This window comes from Danio rerio, chromosome 15 (assembly GCF_049306965.1).
Source record: "Danio rerio strain Tuebingen ecotype United States chromosome 15, GRCz12tu, whole genome shotgun sequence".
Classification (NCBI taxonomy): Eukaryota; Metazoa; Chordata; class Actinopteri; order Cypriniformes; family Danionidae; genus Danio; species Danio rerio.
The window spans coordinates 3,428,909-3,454,899 of NC_133190.1; the positions used below are offsets into that span (position 1 = coordinate 3,428,909).

The 25,991-nt window shown below is 40.6% G+C and overlaps 1 protein-coding gene across 4 annotated transcripts in view; it reads left to right on the forward strand.

Moving 5' to 3' along the window:
• foxo1a (forkhead box O1 a) overlaps window positions 1–25,991 on the forward strand; it is a 93,798-nt gene that overhangs the window by 62,643 nt on the left and 5,164 nt on the right. For 2 of the 4 annotated variants that reach the window (XM_009291427.4, XM_073923291.1), the window contains exons 2-3: window positions 20,431–20,622; window positions 23,876–25,086. In XM_009291427.4, coding sequence (XP_009289702.1) covers window positions 20,431–20,622; window positions 23,876–25,086 — 1,403 coding nt within the window. Of the gene's footprint in view, window positions 1–18,294; window positions 18,806–19,500; window positions 20,623–23,875; window positions 25,091–25,991 lie in introns of those variants that run through there. The other 2 variants (XM_073923292.1, NM_001077257.2) reach the window with 2 other exon arrangements.

A 25,991-nucleotide genomic window follows, 5' to 3' on the forward strand; every position in this document is an offset into this window, starting at 1 on the left:
CAGGGATCACTGACGGGGCCCCCTGAGGAGGGGGAGGGGGGGGGCAACACGGGGAAGCGATCACAAATTGAGGAGTGGCGAGAGCGTCAAAGTAGCTGGAAGTCATTCATTTTCAATGAGAACCGGCGGCGAGAAACAGTGCGGCGCGTCTTCTCAGATGTCAGCGTCGAGGATAGTTGAAATCAAGTCAACTTTATGGTATGAGCTATGACGCGGTTCGGTTGCAAGCAATCAGAATGAAGTAGTCCAGCGCTTGAGAGGTGTTCAGAGAACACAGACCTGTGAACTTTGGTTCCGACCACAGTTGTTCCCAAGAGTTTGATTATTGCGGTTGCCGGATTTTCAATGATTGAAAATCGCGACGACGCGGGGCCACCTAATCATTTGTCATTGTTTTGTGTGACCTACCTGCGTCAGTTGCGTCGCTTTACTCACATTGATAAATTCTCTCACGGGGCATCATGGGATAGTACAGCGTGCATGGGATGCGCACTTCAAAATCTCCTCTGAAATAGTAAGTCATCCTGGTACTTCTCGCATATTAATTTTCAAATTCTATAAATTCGAACATACTACTCGGCTTGCATACTGATTTTAGCGTACTATATAGTATGGAAGTATGAGGTTTACTATAAATACACAGGGGATGATGAACTGATCACAAAGGGGCGGAACACAGGTGAAACTCATGAGACTAACTGGTGGCAGGAAAACAGAACAAAAGAAAACAAGGTGAAGGTCACATGACGAAAACAAACATACATGGAAGACAGGATGTGACAATTAGTTAATATTAAGCAAAGGCTGCGTCCGAAACTCAGTAGGTACTGCATTTGAATTGAAACGCACTACTCGGCCGTTAGAAAAGTACGTTCTATATAGTATGAATGTGAAAAGTATGAATGGAATTCGGACATACTACATCCGCCATTTCGTCATGGTCACGTGACCTACCTGCGTCAGTTGCGTCGCTTTACTCACATTGATAAATTCTCTCACGGGGCATCATGGGATAGTACAGCGTGCATGGGATGCGCACTTCAAAATCTCCTCTGAAATAGTAAGTCATCCTGGTACTTCTCGCATATTAATTTTCAAATTCTATAAATTCGAACATACTACTCGGCTTGCATACTGATTTTAGCGTACTATATAGTATGGAAGTATGAGGTTTACTATAAATACACAGGGGATGATGAACTGATCACAAAGGGGCGGAACACAGGTGAAACTCATGAGACTAACTGGTGGCAGGAAAACAGAACAAAAGAAAACAAGGTGAAGGTCACATGACGAAAACAAACATACATGGAAGACAGGATGTGACAATTAGTTAATATTAAGCAAAGGCTGCGTCCGAAACTCAGTAGGTACTGCATTTGAATTGAAACGCACTACTCGGCCGTTAGAAAAGTACGTTCTATATAGTATGAATGTGAAAAGTATGAATGGAATTCGGACATACTACATCCGCCATTTCGTCATGGTCACGTGACCTACCTGCGTCAATTGCGTCGCTTTACTCCCATTCATGAATTCGCTCGCGGGGCATCATGGGATAGCGCAGCATACATGGGATGCGCACTTCAGAATCTTGCTGGAAGTAGTAAGTCACTTACCCTTGTCCTGGAGGGCCGGTGTCCCAGCAGGTTATAGCTCCAACTTTCCTCAACACCTGTCTTGATGTTTCAAGGATACCTAGTAAGACCTTGATGAGCTTCTTCAGGTGTGTTTGATTAGGGTTGGAGGTAAAATCTGCAGGACACCGGCCCTCCAGGAACAAGTTTGGTGACCCCTGTAGTAAGTCATGCGGGTACTTTTCGCATGCTGATTTTCGAATTCTATGAATTCCCACATACTACTCAGCCCGCATACTGATTTTAGCGTACTATATAGTATGGAAGTATGCAGTTTTGGACGCAGCCAATGTTTTCTAGTAATTGTTAAACATTGTTAAATAAATTGGGAAATTACCCATGGCACATATTTAACTTCGGCCCACTGGCCTCAATTAAATTTGGATTTTGGCCCTTCATAAGACAAAGTTTGGGCATCTCTGCTTTAGAGCCAAAGGTTTGCACTATTGCGATGCTGCATTCTTATTTGTAGATTTTTTGCTTATATATTCTCAGTTTATTTTTCAAAGGCTCAAAAAAAAAACACATTTGATTTGATGCAGTGTCAATTGAAATGTAGCCTTCAGAAAATGTCTTGATTTAAAGTAGCGTGCTGCTCCAAAACACATTCTTTATCTCACCACAAGCTCTGCATTTTTAAACCATCAGTAGTCCTGCTTAAAAATAGTCCTACTTCTCCCCTGCATTCACTTTCGTTCTGTTGTTCTCAGTGTAGCTGTGTTTGAACTCGCATTTACTTTAAAATGCACCTAAATATCAGACTTTAATGCGTTTTTAAAGCATAATTAATCCATTCTGAAGCTTGTTCAGCTTTTAAAGATCACTGCATTTAGCTTATTCTAAATTGATTTCAATATTACGATCAGTTGAAATCATTAATCATCTAATCGGTTTTATAAAAGTGTCGTTTTACACATCTCCAACTGTGAGTAAGAGAGGGTTTTTGACTCCCAGCGCTGATGCCTTGAGTAAATCTTGGATGTTTCGTGATGGAATGAGAGGGGGAAGGAGAGGTCGCAGACGCAGAACAGTGTGGCCTTTCAGGCTCCTTGGAGGAAGGGTTTGAAGTGAGGAGGGAGAGAAATAGAAATGGAACTCTGTGTCCTTGGCTTGTGGACTGGCCCGAACACATGACCTCCATCTGCCTGTGTAGCGTACAGTGACACGCACACTCGCTCATTCACTCACACACTCACTCAATCATTCACTCTTTCACTATACGTCTCAGTCCCTCATTCATTCACTCACTCTTTCACTCTCTCATTCACAATAACTCAATCTCATGTTCACTCACTCTCTCACTCACTTTCTCACTCAGTGACTTATTCACTCTTTCACGCCATATCTGTTACTCACTCACACTACCACTCACTCAATCACTCTCATTCACTCACTCTCGTTCACTTATTCATTCTTTCACTCTGTATCCCGTCACTCACTCTCTCTGTCACTCATTCACTCACTCAATCACTCACTCACGCTCTCATTCACTTACTCACTCACTCATTCACTCCATACCTCACATTCTCTTGTTAACTCACTCATTCACTCTGTCATTCATGCTTTCATTTACTCACTCTCTCATTTACACACTTACTCACTTACTGTCACTCACTCATTCACTTACTCTTTCACTCTTATTCACTCAATAACTCAATCTCTCGTTCACTCACTCACTTTTTCACTTTCTCACTCAGTTCCCACTTATTCACTCTTTCACACTATCTGTTACTGTCTCACTCACTTACACCATCACTCACTCATTCACTCTCATTCACTCACTCATTCACCTATGCATACACCTATGCACTCTATATCTCTCACTGTTGCTCATTTACTCACTCACTCACTCACTCACTCTAATTCACTCACTCACGCTCTTATTTACTTACTCACTCATTCACTCCATACCTCACACTCTCTTGTTCACTCACTCATGCACTCTGTCATTCATGCTTTCATTTACTCACTCTCTCATTTACACACTCACTCACTTACTGTCACTCACTTATTCACTTTCTCACTCTTTCACTCTTATTCACCCAATAACTCAATCTCTCGTTCACTCACTCACTTTTTCACTTTCTCACTTAGTTCTCACTTATTCACTCTTTCACGCTATCTGTTACTGTCTCACTCACTTACACCATCACTCACTCATTCACTCTCATTCACTCACTCATTCACCTATGCATACACCTATGCACTCTATATCTCTTACTGTTGCTCATTCACTCACTCACTCACTCACTCTAATTCACTCACTCACGCTCTCATTCACTTACTCACTCATTCACTTCATACCTCACACTCTCTTGTTCACTCACTCATGCACTCTGTCATTCATGCTTTCATTTACTCACTCTCTCATTTACACACTCACTCACTTACTGTCACTCACTTATTCACTTTCTCACTTTTTCACTCTTATTCACCCAATAACTCAATCTCTCGTTCACTCACTCACTTTTTCACTTTCTCACTCAGTTCCCACTTATTCACTCTTTCACGCTATCTGTTACTGTCTCACTCACTTACACCATCACTCACTCATTCACTCTCATTCACTCACTCATTCACCTATGCATACACCTATGCACTTTATATCTCTCACTGTTGCTCATTCACTCACTCACTCACTCACTCACTCACTCACTCACTCTAATTCACTCGCTCACGCTCTCATTCACTTACTCACTCACTCATTCACTCCATACCTCACATTCTCTTGTTAACTCACTCTTTCACTCTGTCATTCAGGCTTTCATTTAATCACTCTTTCATTTACACACTCACTCACTTACTGTCACTCACTCATTCACTTTCTCACTCTTTCACTCTTATTCACTCAATAACTCAATCTCTCGTTCACTCACTCACTTTTTCACTTTCTCACTTAGTTCTCACTTATTCACTCTTTCACGCTATCTGTTACTGTCTCACTCACTTACACCATCACTCACTCATTTACTCTCATTCACTCACTCATTCACCTATGCACTCTATATCTCTCACTGTTGCTCATTCACTCACTCACTCACTCTAATTCACTCACTCACGCTCTCATTCACTTACTCACTCATTCACTCCATACCTCACATTCTCTTGTTAACTCACTCATTCACTCTGTTGTTCATGCTTTCATTTACTCTCTCTCTCATTTACACACTCACTGTCACTCATTTACTTTCTCATTCACTCACTCATTCTTGCACGCTCATTCATTCAAAAACTCAATTTCTCTTTCACTCACTCACTTTTTCATTTTCTCACTCAGTCACTCACTTATTCACTCTTTCACGCTATATCTGTTACTTTCTCTCTCACATTACCACTCATTCATTCACTTTCATTCACTCACTCTCTCATTCACTTATTCTTTCTTTCACTCTATATCTCTCACTGTTACTCATTCACTTAATCACTCACTCACTCGTTCACTTCATACCTCGCACTCTGTTGTTCACTCACTCATTCACTCAGTCGTTCATGCTTTCATTCACTCACCCTCTCATTTACACACTCACTCACTTACTGTCACTCACTCATTCACTTTCTCACTCACTCACTCCTACATTCACTCACTGACTCATTCACTCTTATTCACTCAATAACCTAATCTTTCGTTCACTCACTCACTTTTTCACTTTCTCAGTCAGTCACAAACTTATTCACTCTTTCACGCTATATCTGTTACTGTCTCACTCACTTACACTATCACTCACTCATTCACTCTCGTTCGCTCATTCTCTCATACACTTATTCATTCTTTCACTCTATATCTCTCGCTCTTACTCATTCACTCACTCAGTCACTCACTCATTTACTCTTATTTACTTACTCACATTCACTTATTCATTCTTTCACTCTATATCTCTCACTCTTACTCATTCACTCACTCAATCACTCACTCGCTTTCATTCACTTAATCACTCAATTACTCCGTACCTCACACTCTCTTGTTCACTCACTCATTCATGCTTTCATCCACTCACTCTCTTTTACACACTCACTTACTGTCACTCACTCATTCACTTTCTCATTCACTCCTACATTCACTTACTGACTCTCACTCTCACTCTCATTCACTCAATAACCCAATCTCTCGTTCACCCACTCACTTTTCCACTTTCTCACTCAGTCACTCACTTATTCACTCTTTCATGCTATATCTGTTACTTTCTCACTCACACTATCACTCATCAATTCACTGTCATCCACTTATTCATTCTTTCACTCTATATGCCTCACTGTCACTCATTCACTTACTCACTGTCACACACGCATTCACTCTCTCATTTACTCACTTCATCATTCACTTAATCACCCACTCTCTCTTTCATTTTATATCTGTCACACATTCACTCTATCACTCTAAATATCAGTCACTCTCACTCACTCCCTCACCCAATCACTGTCTTGTTCAATCACTCATTTACTCACTCTCTCATTCACCGTCTAATTCACTCACTCGCTCACTCACTTACTCATTCACTCACTCAATTACTCTCTCACTCATTCACTCTCTCGTTTACTCACACTCTCATTTACCAAATCAATCAATCACTCACTCACTTACTCTTTCACTCACTCAATTGCTCTCTCACTCATTCACTCTCTAGTTTACTCACACTCTCATTTACCAAATCAATCAATCACTCACTCACTTACTCTTTCACTCACTCAATTACTCTCTCACTCATTCACTCTCTCGTTCACAACTCTCTCATTTACCAAATCAATCATTCACTCATTCATTCACTCACTCACTCACTCACTCACTCACTCATTTACTCATTAACTCTCACTCAGTCACTCTGTCACTCACTTAATAACTCATATACCCATTCAAGTGGGTGGGCGGGGTTATCGGTTGGTCATTCAGACAGTCAACAACGACCTCTGGTGGATTTACGTGAGATCTCGCATTTCTCTCGCGAATGCTGATCTCAATAACCATACACAGAGGCCTCTGGTAGATTCACGAAACTAAAAACTGCACACAAAAAAACACCTCCTGGAATGCAGTTCGCACTCTCTAGAAATGTATACAGGGATACATTTCCACAATGAGCTTGGGTTGGGATTTTGTCACTGTTTTGGTGCGCAGTAGCTTATAGATATCCTAAAAACAAACAGTACTGATACTAACATCTAAAACTAATTTAATTCTGTGGGACCTTAAAGGCAAGATGACTAGATGTCCATTACTTTAGGGGGGCAGCCGGGTGGGCTCTGCATTGGCTGTAGCTGGTCTCCTGGGTTTGTATCTGTGGTCTGCAGGGCTTTGTTTATTTCTCTCCGGAGTGAGAATGACTGCGGCTGGATATGCTGCCAAACAGCGGTCCTGCCAGCGGAGGAGTGCAGCTCTCTTTCCCCTTCGCCACCCCACCACCCCCACAGCTTTGGCATTCCAGTCCATTCGACACGCTCAAATACACAACCACTGCTTTCTGAAACACAGGAAGTGAGGCCGGCTTCCTGTGACAAGTCCTCTTTCATGTAGTCACTTCCCGTCTCTTTTTGTAATCGACAGTATTGAGTTTTCCTTTCTGTGGGAGCATATACAGTTTGGTTTTGTGCATTGCAAAACAGAACATTTGCATGAAAAGAACATGCATCTTTTTATTTTATGAACACATTCATCAGCATTGTCCAAGAACTATGGAACAACATCCATTTTTGTCTTAGGACAATTCTGGAAATCTTTTTCATCCACTTTCAATTTTGATCACTATACATAAATGTCAGTTTACTTAACACCGTATATACACTCTCAGAAATAAAGGTACGCGAGCTGTCACTGGGTGTGGTACCTTTTTAGAAGGTACACATTTGTACCTAAAGGGTCCATATTAATGCCTCAAGGTATTAGTACCTAAAAAGTACAGAAGTGTTCCTCCTAAAAATACCAATATATACTTGGGAGTTACCAATATGGACCCTACAAGTTCAAATCCCAGTGACAGCTCACACACCTTTATTTCTGAGTGTGTACAGTATATATAAAATGAAATACACTGTGTTTATATCATAGTCTTAAATTATATTGCATTTTACGATATATATACACTATATATAGAGTTGTGTGATATATATATATATATATATATATATATATATATATATATATATATATATATATATATATATATATATATATATATATATCACATGAGTAGCTGTAAATGGCTGTATATTGGCACTGGTGGGAGGCGTGTGTTGGCTGCTGGCCGAGTGCCTTAGTGTCTCACCAGTGACGAGATATACAGCCATGTTGCACTGCTACTTGTGTAATATTGTTTTTACACAACAGTTTGATGGCATAATCATGCATTTAAAAAAGAAAATCAAACACGGAGAGTCTCAAAATCCTTTTGTATGAGGAACTACTTTCTTCCGCCGTTCATTCACATCTGCAGCTGACGTCAGAACAGCAATTCACCAACGTCACTTTAGAGCTAGTGTTTGAATAATTCTCTAGCGTAATGTCTAAAATAATGACAAAATGACAGGTGATTTTGCTCACATTTTAAGATTGCAAGGCTAAACAGCATGAAAAGCCATCAGTCTCCAGAGATGTACTAGTATTTCTCTTTTGCAATCGGGAGATCACAATAATTAACCCAGAAAAGGCCAAAGCAAAGCAAACTCTAGCAGATTGTCTAGCAGAATTGTCTAGCAGAAGTGGCTTGAAAAATACCTTGTCAAATATTATTTACTGTCATCATGGCAAAGATAAAACAAATCAGTTATTAGAGAAGAGTTATTAAAACTATTATGATTAGAAATGTGTTGAAAAAAATCTGCTCTCCTTCAAACAGAAATTGGGGAAAATAAACAGGGGGGCTAATAATTCTGACTTCAACTGTATATTCCTAAAATGCAACATTACTTTGAGACCATTTCTAACTTTGATACAGAAATTACATTTAGTTTAATATGTATTACTATTTGTTTTGCAAAATGGCTGTATTTTTCGCATTGCTCTTTATTTTGTAAGAAAAGTGGTCACTTCCTAGTGTTTGGTGTTTACTTTCTGTATTGTTCCTGCTTCACATTGTGTGTGTGAAATGAGCAGTTTGAATGTTCGATGGCATGTTTGTCAGGGTTTCTATGGTTACGGACAGATAGAAGGGACATTTTAACAGTGATTTTCAGGACTTTTCCAGGCCTGGTCTAATAATATATCTGATGCTCTTGAGGCAAGGGGGAAGTCCTGGGCCCGCTTTTTCAAAAGGTTTAATCTGGATAAAATCTATTCGGATTTAGTAATCCTGTTTTGCGATCCGTGATCACGTAATCCAGCTTACTTTTTGAGCCAGTTTTTCAAAGCAACATTGGATTGGATCAATCTGATCCGGATAGGAACTTTTCAGGATCACTAAATCTGGATTACCAGTGCTCAATCACAATGTAGATGGATAGATAGGCCTATGTAAAGAGCAACAAGTAGAATAGCCAGTGTGGGGTCAATATATCTTTATTTTCATTTGAAATGAAAACACACACACATTTAAAAAAAACAAAAACTAAAAACAATAAAAACCCCACCCCATCCTCTTCCAGCAGTCCGCTCATCTGAGACCTACAACACAAACACTGTACATTAAGAATATTTATAATAAGTTTCAAATATAGATGTAAATAAAAAAAAAGACTTAATGTCAAAAACTCCACAATAATTTCAGACTTCCTCATCTGATGTGGAGAGACCAGCTTGCTGAGCAAAGCCTTTAGGAGGCGAATCTCAAGTCTGGCCTCAGATTGCTGCAGTTTGGTCAGAGTCAGTTGTTCCTCTGCCAGATGAAGCTGTGCTTCTGCTCTTTCAGTCTCTTTTTGCAATTGTTGAAGGTGATTTCAAAAATCAGTGATTGCCATTCTTTGCATTTTTTTTTTGTTATTCTGTAATCATTGCATGCATCACTAATAAATATTCTAAAAACAAAGATATTTTCCATTGTGATGAATATATATATCAATTATTGACAGAATAAAATGTATTGTTTTTGGTCAGTTTTGACAGCTGTTTGGGGGATTGTTTTATGAGGTCAAGCTATTTCTACTTTGCTGTAGGCCTATACTGAAAGGCTGAATACGTTAAAGCCAATAATCACTATAGCCTGACAGATGAACAAATCAAATTAAAACTTTATGAATAAATAGTATATCTCGTAAGATCCAAAAATAAAATTATTTAATACAATTTTTAAGTTTTCATTAAATTTTGGGCATGAAATCCACACTAAATTCACCCTTCTGATGAGATCAGTTTAATCTATGTTTTTTGGATCAAAGTGATCCAGATCCTACAAAAAAAAGTCTGAAAAACCCAAACTAAAGGTTTGATCCGGATCAAAACCAAGATTAGATTATGTGATCTTATCCGATTAGGTAATCTGTTTTTTCTTTTGAAAAACCCATTTTCAAGATTTGATCGAATCCCTTATCCAAAATCCTAGTGGATTACTTTTGAAAAACCGGGCCCTGGAGATATCTAATCTGGTAGTGTCCTTTTTCATGTTTGAAATTTAATGTCAAAATTAGTTTTCCTCAAAACTTCATGTGGAATCTTTTTGGAATAAATCCAAGAATATTGGTAAACCTTTTATTATTTTATATAAAGCGCGAATCATTTCAGACTGGTTTCTTGAACATGACAATGAGTTCACTGCACTTAAATGGCCTCCACAGTCACCCGTTCTCAATCCAATAGAGCACCTTTGGGTTTGTGGTGGAACGGGAAATTTACATCATGGATCTCACGTCAATCTGCAGCAACTGCATGATGCTATCATGTCAATATGGACCCAACCCGGTACTAGTAAGGTGTACCTAATAAAGTGGCCGGTGAGTGTCCATTGTGCAGCCCTAATTGAAAGTACACTGTTATATCATTGAAAAGTGTAAAAATACACACTTTTACTGCAAAATAATGATACGACCGATTCATATAGATGACACACTGTGTTCTTACTCGATCATAACATTCCCAAAACTGCTCCGTTTTTATAGAGTGGGGTGTCATTGTGTGTACTGATGTGGTGTCTGTGGAATGGCAGTATTGTTGCGAACCCACGATTATAGGCTCTTCACACAACAAGACTGATGGTTGGGGTTTTAGCATCCACAGACAGGAATGTGTATTGGGACACTGCAGCTCCAGAAGAGATGGCGCATTAGCGAGCTAGCCGTGATTACGCATGAACTTTGAACACAGTGATTAGCTGGAATGTCCGTGTTCCTGTGTTCTGCCGCCGCTAATACATCAACTATTGTCAAAACAGGCTAAAAATGTGTCAATGGGGAAGGAAGCCCCGGACCCGCACACAGGATGACCCGCGCTTTGATTTCTCTTTTAGGCCGTTTGTGTTCTCATAGTTGTGCTTTAGGAACAGATTCAGCTGCGGTTTTGGAGGAACTCTGGCTGCTATTTAGAGGACAGACTGGAGGAATCAAGACTCTCACAGCTCTGGTTTGTCATCGGTTTTAGGTAACGTCAGAGAGGGAGCTGTTTCGATAGTTCACCGCTAGTGCACGGGTAACACTCAACAGGAGCTTTAGTCACATTTTTGGCCAAATTACAGATGTACCGCTCTGCTAGATGAATTATTAGCCACTCTGTATATTTCTGTTTAGTGGAAAACCAATTTTATTTTAACACATTTCTGAACACAATAGTTTTAATAAATCATTTCATAACACTGATTTATTTTATCTTTGTCATGATGACAGTCAATAATATTTGACTAGATATTCTTTAAAGGGTCACGAAATACCAAAACATATGTTTTGAGCTGTTGACAGTCGTATATGTGTCCCACACTGCTAAAAACACTATTAGGACACCTATATTTCACTAAAAAGTGTAAATTGGTTGTTTTTGCGTTATTTCAAGCAAATTCGTGCTTCCTGTTTTAAACTAATTTTTGAAGCTGCGTCACAGTCATGACATAATAGCGTGTATTCGAGCGTGCAGACTGGACGTCTGTGCCAGAGTGAGTCTTATTACGTCTTACAGTGTGATACATTAATGCATGAGTAAGGCTTGGTTCAAACCAATCAGTGCGCTCTATTGTGCAACTTCATTAATATTCATTAGTGTCACCGTGTTTACACGACAGAGACGCCACGTTGTGTTGGCAAAACAAGCGTGAAGTGTTGCTTTTATAGTTTGCTGCCATTAAGTTTCGTTTTCATTTTCTCTCTGTGAGAGCTCTTCTGGATCACGTGTGGATTAACAGTGTACGCGACGCTCGACAACAATAACTTACGTGTCTAAGGAGGATTATTGTTTACCTGAGAGCTGTTCTCATCTGCAAACGCTGAGATCCGGATTCGCTTGTAGTATTCTCTTCTTAAAGACGCGGCTCTAGTTGCTGGTGATTGTCCTGTCTCTACAGATTTGGTAAGTGAGCGACCAGTGCTCTTTGTTTATTCAGTTTGTTCGTATCGAATTAAGTTAACTATTGCACTGAGTGCAAACAGAGCACCGCATTTTGTGACCGGAACAACACACGCGGCTTTCTGACACTACCTGCCGTGTGCATCTAAGTTTCCGGAAAATGCGGAGTTTTTTTTTCTCTCATTCGCCGTGCGGTATCAAACATTGCATGAAAAATACACGCTTAGAGCAGTTCCTCGAATCAAATATCGCGTTTGTCGTGAGGGACATGAATGAATTCCCCTAATGAAAGAGTCAAACTGCAGTTAAAGTCCAACATTTAATAATTTTGGCAAATAATTCGACTACAGATGTCCATGTAGGTTAAACACCATCACTTTCTCCTGTGTGTGTGTATTTTGACTGAAACTCGCGCGTGCCCAAATAGACACTCCCACACCCTCCCACTTTAGTTCCTCCGACACTCCCCCCTAAACAGAGCTGGACACGCCCACTTTTCTGACTTTTTCCAAAGTAGAGGTGTGAAAACACCCTGCTGAAACAAGGGGGTTTCATGGCCCTTTAAGATACTAGTATTCAGTTTAAAGTGACATTTAAAGGCTTAACTAAGTTAATTAGGTTTATTGTATATAGATGGTTTGTTCTGTAGAAATATTGCTTTATTACATAATATTAATATTTTATAAAACAAGAATGCTTAAGGGGGCTAATAGTATTGACCTTAAAATGGTTTTTAAAAATAAAAAAATACTTTTACTTTAGCTTTTATTCTAGCCGAAATAAAACAAATAAGACTTTTTCCAGAGGAAAAAAATATTACAGGAAATACTGTGAAAAATTCCTTGCTCTGTTTAACATAACTTATAAAATACATGAAAAAGAAGACTAAAAATTCACAGGAGGGTTGATAATATTGACTAATATTGTATGTCTAAAAACTATTATATCTCAGTCTTTTTGAGGGTACATTGGCGGGTTTAAGTTGCTGGTTGGTACTCGTTTATTACTCAATTATTGAATTAAAACCTTCATATTTTGCGAACAAATGTTGCCAATTGGAAAGAAGAATTTGCAAAAAGTCAGTTGTAAGCAGTTTCAAATAAGAATATTTAGCAAAACTGCAGAGGAAACAGTTGATTCATTCATTCATTCATTCATATTCTTGTCGGCTTACTCCCTTTATTAATCCGGGGTCGCCACAGCAGAATGAACCGCCAACTTATCCAGCACGTTTTTACGCAGCGGATGCCCTTCCAGTCACAAACAATCTCTGGGAAACATCCACACACACATTCACACACACACACTCATACACTACGGACAATTTAGCCTACCCAATTCACCTGCACCGCATGTCTTCGGACTGTGGGGGAAAGTGTGCTCACTCAATTGGCTAGTAAGACACGCACAGACGGCAGTCCTGCATTTGCTCTGGGTGGGGGAAGCTGAATAATAATATATTTCATATCGCAGCCTCTTGCGCTTTAGCTAATCGCAACGTTTCAATTTTGCAATTGCGATTCGATTTCGATTAATCGCACTACCCCAACATGCACTATAGGTGTCCTGGTCCACCAGGTTGGGGGTTGAGCGTTGGGCTAACAAACCACCTCATAAAAATTAGATTACAAACATGGTGCGGCTACATATCAACTTCGATATAAACGGCCCTCGGTGTAAGTAGGTAAGTAAGTAAATTAAATTGTATGGTCATTATAACTACATATAAAAGTTAGATAATTCTAAGGGCCCTGGACGATTGGGGGCCCCAGAGTTATTATTATGGGGCCCAATCAAAAATCACCCCAGCCCCCTTTCTTCAATTTTGTCTGCGACAAAAAGACAAAGACACAACATTATGATTTTAACTCATCATAACCTTCATTTTTAGTGGAACTAATAGAATAATTGACTTTATTAATGATTTAAAATATTTTCAAATGCAACTACTTTGGGGAGAGTCGTCAAAATTGTTTGTTTATTTGTTATAAAAGGCATTATCTCATAGTGGACCACAGATTAGTGCAGACGAGGCCTCAGAATTGTCATGTTGTGTCCTGGTATTCCCCAGACTCCCGGGGCTCCCGTTCTCCCAAACCTCTCCATGTATCCGCCAGCGGATCCTCTTTTAATGTGCTTGTGGTTAGATTTGTCACGCTATACAGGATTTGCCGACTGGCCAAGAGACGTTTCACACGACATGCAGTGTTGTGTTTTAAAGAAGTGACGTTGTATTTTTCTGTTCTGCCATGTGTGGAGAGGATTTCAAAATGCAAGCCAGATGGACAGTGTTATGCTTAGTGGAGCGACGTTACTTCAGTTTCGGGCTCTTCTGCTTTTGATTCATGACCTGCGTAGCTCTGAAGTGTTTGCTTCTTTCGAGGGCTGCGCAATATTATTGGAATAATTGACATTGCGGTATTTTAGATTTTCTTTGATATACAGTTGATGTAAAATTATTGAATCCTGAACTATTACCTGAACCCCCCCCACCTCTCCGGTCCTGAAGGGCCGGTGTCCTGCATAGTTTAGCTCCAACTTCCTCCAACACACCAGCATGGAAGTCTAGTATACCTAGAGAGAGCTTGATTAGCTAGTTCAGGTGTGTTTAATTGGGGTTGGTACTAAACTATGCAGGACACTGGCCCTCCAGGACCAATTTTAGGCTGAACTAGGTTAATTAGGCAAGTTATAGTAATTAGGCAAGTCATTGTATAACAGTGGTTTGTTCTGTAGACAATTAAAAACAAATATTGCCTGAGTGGCCTAATAATATTGACCTTAAAATGTTTATTAAAAAATTAAAACTGCTTTTTATTCTAGTCGAAATAAAACAAATAAGACTTTCTCCAGAAGAACAAATATTATCGGAAATACTATGAAAAATTCCTTGCTCTGTTAAACATCGTTTGGGAAATATATGGAAAAAAGATTGATAGGAGGGCGAACATTTTAGACTTCAACTGTATATTGCAATAGGATAGCAATTTCACCACATGACTTCAATAGTTCTACATGGAAAGAAGCCTGTGTTATTTAGAGGTTGTTATTTGGGAATAACATACCTTGGAACATGGGCACCGCTAAGAGGGGTGGTAAGTTAGGACGATTCTAACGACCCACACCGTTTTGAGGCCCCCTGAGCTACATTAGGGGGTACAATCACCACCAACATACGCCCAAGCCTTACACCCCCCAACCCTCTCTTCACTTTTGTCTGCAATAACATCGTGTTTAACATGTTTTCGCCATTTATACTTTATAGTTTATCCAACTTTTGTAAAGCATCTGCTGCACGATGCTGTGTCAGAATTCTTGCTTGTAAAATACAGGCATAATTTAGAATGCTTAAGCCAATTTGATTGAATGTGATCATGCATGGGAGTCACTCACCGGATGCACCGCACTGCGCGCGTTGCCTTCTATACCTTTCAAAACAACAAGAACAAACGACTAACATCGACAATGTTGTCCGTATCCCTCAAAGTTGTTTAGAATTAAATGTTTAGATATACGCGTACGTTTGTGCGCCTTTGATGTACCCCTTAACGCTCTTATGTCCTTGTCGTAGCACCAGTGGCACCGAAATTCATATGCTGATTCGGCTCGGTGCATATCGTTTATAGGTAGGGTTTTGGTACCCAACTCTAATCATCATTCTATCATCGCTCAAATTAACTATAGTTATGACTTAACTTTGCACTTTCTGCAATGTGATTATTGCGGATGCGCACATTCCGATGACGATGCTGGAACGATATAGTGTGCAAACCCTCCTATCTCTGCCAATGCTGACACTTATTAATATAATTTTGATGATTCCCTGTGTTTATGGACCATGTGGAGCATACAGCCGCAGAAAAGGACATGATTTGTCCCTGATTGGCTGCATTCACCCAGTTTCTCATGGGTGCTCATGGGTCTTTTTTTCCATTTACACCAATCTTTACCAAATATTTGGTTGGTTTGCTCTGAATGTGTGGTAACCCATCCAATAAAAGTACAATGAGCAGTTTTAAAGTTACTCCATATGACTTGTGAGAAGGTCAGACATGTGATAGTTTTAAAAACAGACAGTATTGATTATGATGTTGATGTTCACGGTTCTTTTCAGTGATATTTTGGTCACACTTGATTTTGATGATCCGTTGTTGAATTTAAGTTACATTGCACCTACGTGCCAACTAATTCTCATTAGATTATAAGTAGACTGCTAGGTTGGGGTTAGGTTTATGGTGAGTGTAAGTTTACATGTACTTGCAAAGTTTCTAATAGTGAGTTAAATGTCTGTTGAAGTAGTAGTATCAATAGATAATAAGCAGACAGTCTACTAATAATCAAACGTGCCATTAAAATAAAATGTTACCGATATTTTTATTAGTTTATGGTTCAAATATTTGTCCCCAAATCCAAAGAGAAGTGAATTTTCTGCCATAAAAACTCTATGCACATGCTGGCTGATAGGTCACCTAATCTAAATGGTGCAGGACATTGGTTGCTATCACCTCGGCAGCCAATGAGCTTGCTCCTCATCAGTTTAAATGCTCCTTATGCTGTTTAGCTGCGGCACATTTTTGAAGACCCTCCTCCACCCCAGCTCCACCTGTGTTTAGATCAGTTACATATATATTATGTCTGCAGCAGCAGCATTTTATAATTTCCGATGACATGTCTGTGTATATACTGGCAGTAGCAGGTCTCAGTACTTGCTCTGCCATAATAATCAAAGCAGCAGCAGCAGCGTAGCAGATATACTCTAGCAAGACCAAATGCATATTCATTGCATACTAAATCCTGTTCATGACAGAAATGTACTACCCAGAACTAACCTTGACCCATCTATTAATAGGTTCATGATTCGTCCCCCGAGTCATGTGACACAATAATGAGTGTCGAGTCCAGTTTTGTCTATTTTTTCCAATATCGTTCCACCCATAATTTCATATCAGCCACAATCAAACACAAATCAAATAATGCTAAAATGCTCAACTTGCTAAACTATATAATGCTAAACTAATGGGATGATGTTCAAATGGGAACTTATAAAATTATTATTAATGCTCTATTTAATGATCTATTTAATTCTGTATCTGTCATACTCAAGGATGGCCCCATTGACCATTTCTGAAAACTTAGTCACTATAGGCTTTATAGGCCCCTCAAAAAAGAACTCGTGTGTCTCTGCATGTGCTCCACGAAGCCTTTTAGTTCACAAACAACCGCAAAGACCATCTTAAGCTGCCATCACATCCTGTAACTATCCATTAACAACTCTAAATTAGACACAGGAGGCATTAGGCCAGCATTTTAAAAATCCCCCATTTTCCACCTCTCTAGGGAAAATGGTCCTAATGATTGAGATCGTCATGGCAACGTAGGTAATGCGTCTATGCCAGACTCAATGTTTACCTGTGTCCGCCAGACATTATGGGATGTGGACTCGTTGGAGTAATATAAAGTACAGACTTTTAGGAGAGTAAATTCGCCCTAATGCTACAGCTATTTATTGGCAGAGAGCAGGAAAACAGACATAGAAATGGCTGGTCATTAAGACAGGATGCTATTTAAGTTATTTATAGGTTGTTGTTTTTTTTATAATTTTTTGTTATCCTAAAATGGACCATAAAGAAACCAATGGTATTCTTTAAACTTATATTTCACAGCTTTTTTAAACAATCATCTTTCTTTCACTTTTTAAATAAACAGACCAAAGCATAGTTGCATCCCAAATGGCACGCTACGCACTTCACACTCAACTAAGTAGTGTAAGAGTTTAGCGTCATCATAAATGAAACACTAATGTTTGTTTACAAAACAGAAATTCAAACATTTCCCAGATGTCAATTAACAATTGACAAATTAGTGAAATAAATAACCAAACTACCAAATAATACTTAAGTACAACCATATTCACCACCAGGAGGCACCGTAATCATTCACGGACCAATCTCAGAGATAAATAGCTCTGCCCCTTCTGCTACAAGCAAAAGCTGCGAACGTTGAGTGCCTAAAGTGTTCAACATTCCACATTTCTTGTTATCGGGTTAATAAGTGCATCACTTAGGGTTTTAAAGTGCGCTTATTCCTTTTCGAGTAAAACAAATATTTCAGTGTTAATGAACTACTATTTTAACGTTGAAATTGCATAGAATGGTGTAATTTGGAACGTACCTTCTATTCTTCTGGTGTTACCATGGAAACATCCTTAAAAGAGATTGGTGTCATTCCAATTGTTGCGCAGACGCAGTAGCTAGAGCTAACTTCAAATGAATATCTCAGTGTGAAGGAACTACTTATACTATTTTATCTACGAAATGGTGTAGAATAGTTTGATTTCGATACCACCTTCTATTCCTCCGGTGTTAGCATGGAAACAGCCTTAAAGCAGATTCGTGTTGTGCCAATCGTTGCGCAGGTGCAGTAGCTAGAGCAAACTTTAAATGAATATCTCAGTGTGAATGAACTTCTTATACTATTTTAACTTCAAAAGGGCGTAGAATAGTGTGATTTGGAACGCACCTTCTTTTCTTCTGGTGTTACCATGGAAACATCCTGAAAAGAGATTGGTGCCGTATCAATCGTTGCGCATACGCAGTAGCTAGAGCTAACCTTAAATGAATATCTCAGTGTGAATGAACTACTTACACTATTTTTACTACGAAATGGTGTAGAATAGTTTGATTAAGATAGCACCTTCTATTCTTCCGGTGTTATCATGGAAACAGCCTTAAAGGAGATTCGTGTTGTGCCAATCGTTGCGCAGGTGCAGTAGCTAGAGCAAATCTTAAATAAATATCTCAGTGTGAATAAACTACTTATTCTATTTTAACTTCAAAATGGTGTAGAATAGTTTGTTTTCGATAACACCTTCTATTCTTTCGGAAGTACCATGGAAACTGCCTTAAAGGTGATTAGTGTCAATCCAATCGTTGTGCAGACGCAGTGGCTAGAGCAAACTTTAAATGAGTATTTCAGTGTGAATGAACTACTTACACTATTATAACTACGAAATGGCATACAATAGTGTGATTAGGAACGCACCTTCTATTCTTCCAGTGTTACTATGAAAACAGCCTTAAAAGAGATTAGTGTCGCTCCAGTCATTGCACAGGTGCAGTGGCTAGAGCAAACTTTAAATGAATATCTCAGTTTAAATGAACTACTTGTACTACTTTACCTTTAAAATGGCGTAGAATTGTTTGATTTTGATAGCACCTTCTATTCTTCCAGAAGTACCATGGAAACCGCCTTAAGGAGATTAGTGTCATTCCAATTGTTGCGCAGGTGCAGTAGCTAGAGCAAACTTTTAATGAATATCTCAGTGTGAATTAACTACTTACACTATTTTAACTACGAAATGGCCCAGAATAGTGTGATTTTGAACGCACCCTCTATTCTTTTGGGGTTACCAAGGAAACAGCCTTAAAGGAGATTGGTGTCATGCCAATCGTTGTGCAGGCGCAGTAGCTACAGCAAACTTTAAATGAATATCTCAGCGTGAATAAACTACTTACACTATTTTAACTAAGGAATGGCGTAGAATAGCGGATTTGGAACGCACCTTCTATTCTTCTGGTGTTACTATAAAAGCAGCCTTAAAGGAAATTGGTGTCGTGTCAATGGTTGCGTAGGTGCAGTAGCTAGATCAAACCTTTAATGAATATCTCAGTGTGAATGAACTACTTATACTATTTTAACTACGAAATGGGGTAGAATAGTGCACAATTATGCGATTTGGGACGCACCTTGTGTCTTTCCTTGAGAGCCGAGCCATTTAAACAAACAGAGCCATGTTTTGAAAGCTGCACAGTGTTTTTACTAAATCAGCTTTCGAATGGCTTCCTCATAGTTGCGTCTGCACAGACAGGGTACATACCATCTTTAATAGCTTCAAATAAATTATTCACTTTCATAGGACCTCTATTGGACACTACTTAAAATTATTTACTAGTTAAAGGATAGCATTTGCCAAAACAGATGCATCATCAGGCTTGGAGGTCTGAACCTGAGGATCGCACTTCAAACAGGAACATCCATCATCCTCACTAAAAATAGAGCTCTGGTTTTATGATTCACAGCAATAACATCGGAGGGATTCTCCCATGGCGCTGAATGAGAGCAAATTTGTAAATATTTGCTAGGATGTGTTTATGAATATGGTTGATATTCTCATTTGAATGACAGACAGCGATGCATGTAGGTGAAGGAAAGTGTGAGTGGATGAAAGCGGAGGTGAAGAGAAAAGAGAGTTTAATCGAAAACAGCTGCTCGTAGGATTTGCACTCTGCTGATTTACCGTCAGAGGGGAATTTACGGGAACGAGGCAAACTACGAACATAACACTCATTATTTTTTTTTCTCTCCTCTCTCTCTCATTCTTTACTACAGAACTCAATCAGACACAACCTGTCCCTACATAGTAGGTTCATCCGAGTGCAGAATGAGGGGACTGGTAAGAGCTCTTGGTGGATGCTCAACCCTGAGGGTGGGAAAAGTGGAAAGTCTCCTCGACGCCGGGCGGCCTCCATGGACAACAACAGCAAGTTTGCCAAGAGCAGAGGACGAGCGGCAAAGAAAAAGGTACAAGCTGCTTACCAAACCTTTCAGCAGTCACTTTGGCTGCATTTACACTGCATGCTTTAAGTGACTTTGTTCCCATTTTTTTCTCCCATCGGGCACAGATCAGGTATGGCCCATGTACTGTACGTCTAAGCAGGAAAAAAAAAAATTACATGGACTCCGATTTACTCATTCAGGCCACATTCAGATATGTGCTATTGTGTCTGAGACCTAGTATAGTAGTATATCATTAAAAAAACAATAGAAAAGACGGTTCTGCATGAGTCCCAAACATTTAATCTTATAAACAAGGACGAAAAGCTTTTTTATTGTCACGTAGCACAAGTTAATGCATTTAAGCATGTTAACGAGAGAGAGAGTGAGCGAAACATCTGCCGTGTAAACAATATAAACTAATTGCATGCATCATGTGCATAAATCACAGCAAATACACATTACATTAAAATGCCTCCTGGTTTAAAAAGCCTAGATTAAAAGAAGAGAACTTTTAGAAATCCTTAAAGGGCAGCCTAATGGTAAGAGTTGGACTTGTGATCCAGAGGTTGCAGGTTCGAGTCCCGGTATCAGCAGGAATTGTTGGTATATCCACCTCAGTACCACGACTGAGGTAATTCCCTTGAGCAAGGCACTGAACCCCAAAATAGAGGTCTGCATTCCTGCGGCTGTCCCGCGGGCGCCGCGGGATCCGACTAGATTTCTGCGGCGCGGGTATAAATTTTCGAATAAATTGCGGGAGCGGTCGGTAACGGGTTTAATTTGGGACGGGAGCGTGCTGTCTAGCAATATCACTCCCGACTCCCGAGTGAGCACACGTGTATGTGTGTAAATGAAATAGCGCAATGCTGTGTTTAGCTTGTTTGGTGCTGTGTGTGTGTGTGTGTGTGTGTGTGTGTGTGTGTGTGTGTGTGTGTGTGTGTGTGTGTGTGTGTGTGTGTGTGTGTGTGTGTGTGTGTGTTTGTGTGTGTGTGTGTGTGTGTGTGTGTGTGTGTGTGTGTGTATATATGTATGTATGTATGTGTGCGCACGCGCGAATGAGAGGTGTGTGTGTGTGTGTGTGTGTGTGTGTGCGTGTGTGTGTGTGCGTGTGTGTGTGTGTGTGTGTGAGCGCGCGCGAATGAGAGAGAGAGCTTTGTATGTGTGTAAATGAAATAGCGCGATGCTGTGTGTGTGTGTGTGTGTGTGTGCGCGCGAATGAGAGAGAGAGCTATGTATGTGTGTAAATGAAATAGCGTGATGCTGTGTGTGTGTGTGTGTGTGTGTGTGTATGTATGTATGTATGTATGTATGTATGTATGTATGTATGTGTGTGCACGCGCAAATGAGAGATGTGTGTGTGTGTGTGCGCGCGTGTGCGCGCGAATGAGAAAGAGAGAGAGAGCTTTGCCTGTGTGTGTGCTTGGTGCTTATGTGTGTGTGTTAGTGCGCGCGCGAATGAGAGAGAGAGAGCTTTGTCTGTGTGTGTGTGCTTGGTGCTGTGTGAGTGTGTGTTTATACAGACAGCTTTTTATAGCCTGTCTGGACTCTGTATAGCTGGGTGGTTTTCAGTTTTGTTCTCCCCCTGCTCTTTAGCGGGATCAGGCGCGGCGGCTAGAAAACGGAGCGGGTCAGGCAGCAGGACAACAAGTGCTTAATACAAGCGGGAGCGGTCGGGTTCGGGCTAAAACCTGGCGGGTGCGGGGGGGATTAAAAATTTAGTCCCGCGCAGATCTCTACCCCAAAACTGTTCCCGGGTGTGTGTTCACATGCGTGAGTCACTTTGGATAAAATTGTCTTGTAAATCTAAATGTCATAAACTATATCAAGTCTGCTTGTCAAAATATATACTTAGCAGCAGTGTTGAAAAGGAGAAATAACCAAATACATCCTAGAAATAATCCTGCAGACAGACTCAATACAGGAACGGGGAAAAGAGAGCTCTTTTATTATCACTGCTTTCAGTCAGTGCCCTCTCTTTTTTCCAGGTCATTGCATCTTATTGTGAGCATTGTAAATGCAGACTTCAAAAACAAGTCACTTTTAAAAGATGATCTAACTAGGTCATTAAAAAAAATCAGATGCAGTCCTTAATCAGACTTGAGCATTTGTATCAAAAGCAGTGGTCTCAAACTCGATTTCTGGAGGGCCACAGATCTGAGTAGTTTAGCTCCAACCACCTTCAACTCACACCTGCTTAATAGTCTCTAGTAATCTTGAACACCTTGATTATTTGAATCAGCTGTGTTTGATTAGGGTTGAAGCAAAACTGCGTAGAGCTGCTTCCCTCCAAGTTTGAGACCTATGCTTTACAGCAGTGGTCCCCAACCTTTTTCTAACTGCGGACCGGTCAACGCTTTACAATTTTACTGCGGACTGGGGGGGTTGAAATAATAATAATATACATGAATCCACTGTACTCATATGGAACTTTATTAGCACATCGCTCCAACAATATAACATATTATAACATCAAAAACTGTCCGTAACGCTAAATTAATGGGAGCCCTGAGCTTGTTTCTGCAACGAGATGGTCCCATCTGGGGGTAATGGCATACAAAATCCCCTTTTGGGGGTAATGGCATACAAAATTACCGGCAATTTTCTGGAAAGGTGTGTATGTGTCAACAGGGCCTTTTTAAAAATACCGGTAAATTCGTTCAGGCTATTTTCCGAAAAGAGAAATTGTCACATTACCGTTAATTTGCCAGAATGCTGCGCTGTGTAAACGCAGAAGGAAGATTGCTGGAAAGAGTGCGTGCACGTCTAGAACGTGCTGACGTGAGACGTCTGCTTTAGCCAATCAGAACAGTCAGACGCATTCACGTCCGCGCGGTTTCTGAGAATAAAAGCCTTTGAATATTTTTCCAGACACGTTTAGGTGCTAGAAATTAGGCAGATGACGTTTATATGTTCATCTTAATGCCAACCGTGTAAATAATTATCGATAAGATGCTTATGATAAGTCGTTGTTTGTTTACCTTCAAGCTTTGCGTGTTCCCGTGAAACAGCCCGTGAGCGCCTGCACACACACATATCATGCAAGTCCAATATGCCTCTGTTCACGTGCCGTCCCCACAAATCCAGTTTGGCTTTAAATGCAGCTACTTCATCTGCCAACTTAAAGATAATTAATTCTTGTGCGGCCCGGTACTGATTGATCCACGGACCGTTACCGGTCCGCGGCCCGGGGGTTGGGGACCACTGCTCTACAGTGTAAATGCAGCCTTTGACAACTAACCCACAACTGATTGTTTTTATTTTTTTACTCTCTTAATAGCTGGCTCTTCAGGGTGGCCCCGAGGGTGGCGCGGACAGCCCTGGATCCCAGTACGGCAAGTGGCCTGGAAGTCCGAACTCCCACAGCAATGATGACTTTGAAGCCTGGACGGCTTTCCGACCCCGCACCAGCTCCAATGCCAGCACATTAAGCGGTCGTCTCTCACCGTTTATTGATGACGAACTTGGAGACTCTGATGTTCACATGGTCTACCCAGGCCCTGGGTCAGGGACCAAAATGACCTCCACCCTGCCCAGCCTGTCTGAAATGGCTGGATCTCTAGGCCACAGTGGCTCTGAGAATGTGATGGAGAATCTTCTGGATAACCTCAACTTGCTTTCACCTAAGAACCCATCCACGGGAGGTCCTGGGTCAGGATCCAACCAGTCCTCCCCCTCCTCGCTCATGCAGGCCAGTCCAGGTTACTCCCCCTACAGTTCCCCAGGTCTATCGGCAGTAAGCCAGCAGACCCAACAGGACTTTCGCAAGTGTCTCTACGGCCAGGCAGGAATGGGAAGCATGTCCCCTATGCCCATGCAACCTCTGCCAGAAAGCAAGCCAAGTTTTGGTCCTGGTGGAGGAACTATGGGTCAGTTTAACTGCACAGCAGGACTCCTAAAAGAGTTACTCACATCTGATGGGGAGCCTGGAGACCTCATGCCTTCAGTGGACACTGTTGTGTCCCAATCTGCTGGAGGGAGTGGATGTATGTTGCCTCCATACAGCAGTGGGCGAAACGAACTCATGGGCGGTGGACCTACCCACAGTCACACTCTTTCTCACCCACACAACATGCACGGACAAGCCCCGCCCACATCTGTGGCACTGAACGGGCGATCTCTGCACCCTCTGACTGCCATTGGTCACAGCAGTGTGGGCGGACGCCTGGGAAGTGGTAAATCTCCAATGCAGATGCAGTATGGAGGCTCAGGTCATCTCGGGGGTGGACTTCCTCCATACTGCAGCATGAGCAGTAACGGATACGGCCGCGGCCCAGGGATGATGGCCCACCAGCAGCTGCAACACCTGGAGAAGCTACCGAGCGATCTGGACGGGATGCCAATCGAGCGATTCGAATGTGACGTGGAGTCGATCTTGCATGACACGCTCATGGACGGAGAATCGCTGGACTTCAACTTCGATCCCATGAACTCCCAACAGGGGTTCGTGCCTCACAGTGTAAAGACCACCACTCACAGCTGGGTGTCTGGGTAGGACCACCATTCTTCTTTTTTTCTTGGAAATCAATTCACAACCTAAAAATAAGCCGGTATCAGATTTTCATGTTGCGATTAATTTCTTTTATCGCTACAGAATTGAAGTCAAAAGTGTTATCCTTCCTTTGATTTTTATTTTTTATTTGATTCTTCAAATATTTCCCAAATGATGTTTAACAGAGCAAGGATTTCCTATAATATATATTTTTTTTCTTCTGGAGAAAGTCTTATTTGTTTTTTGTTTTTTTTTTTGTTTTTGTTTTTTTGATAAAATAAAAGCAATTTTTATTAAAAAAAATAATAAAAAAACTTTTTAAGGACAATATTATTAGCCTACTTAAGCAATATTTGTTTCGATTGTCTACAAAACAAATCATCATTATACAATGATTTGTCTAATTACCCTAACTCACCTATTTAACCTAATTAACCCAGTTTAGCCTTCAAATTGCACTTTAAGCTGAATATTGTTATCTTGAAAATGATCTTGTAAAATATTATGAACTGTCATCATGGCAAAGATAAAATAAATCATTTATTAGAAATTCAACCCAGGCTCATTCGATTACGAACCCCTATATACATTTCTGGAGAGAGCCCAAATTTGTCCCAGGAGGTACATTTTTTTGCAGTTTTTGTTTTTGCGAATCTGCCAGAGGCCGCTGTGTATGCATTTCTAGATATGCAATTTCTCTCACGTGTGCCATTCGTGCCTGCTCTTCTCGCATAAACCCACCAGAGGCCGCTGTCGACCGACATACTCACTGACTGACCAACTGACCGATTCAACCCCCGCCCTCCCCCTTCCCTAAACCCAACCAATAGCATTTTTAAAAAGCACAGATTGACCCGCCCACCCCCGTCCCTAAACCCAACCGCAGTATTTTAAAAAGTGGTCA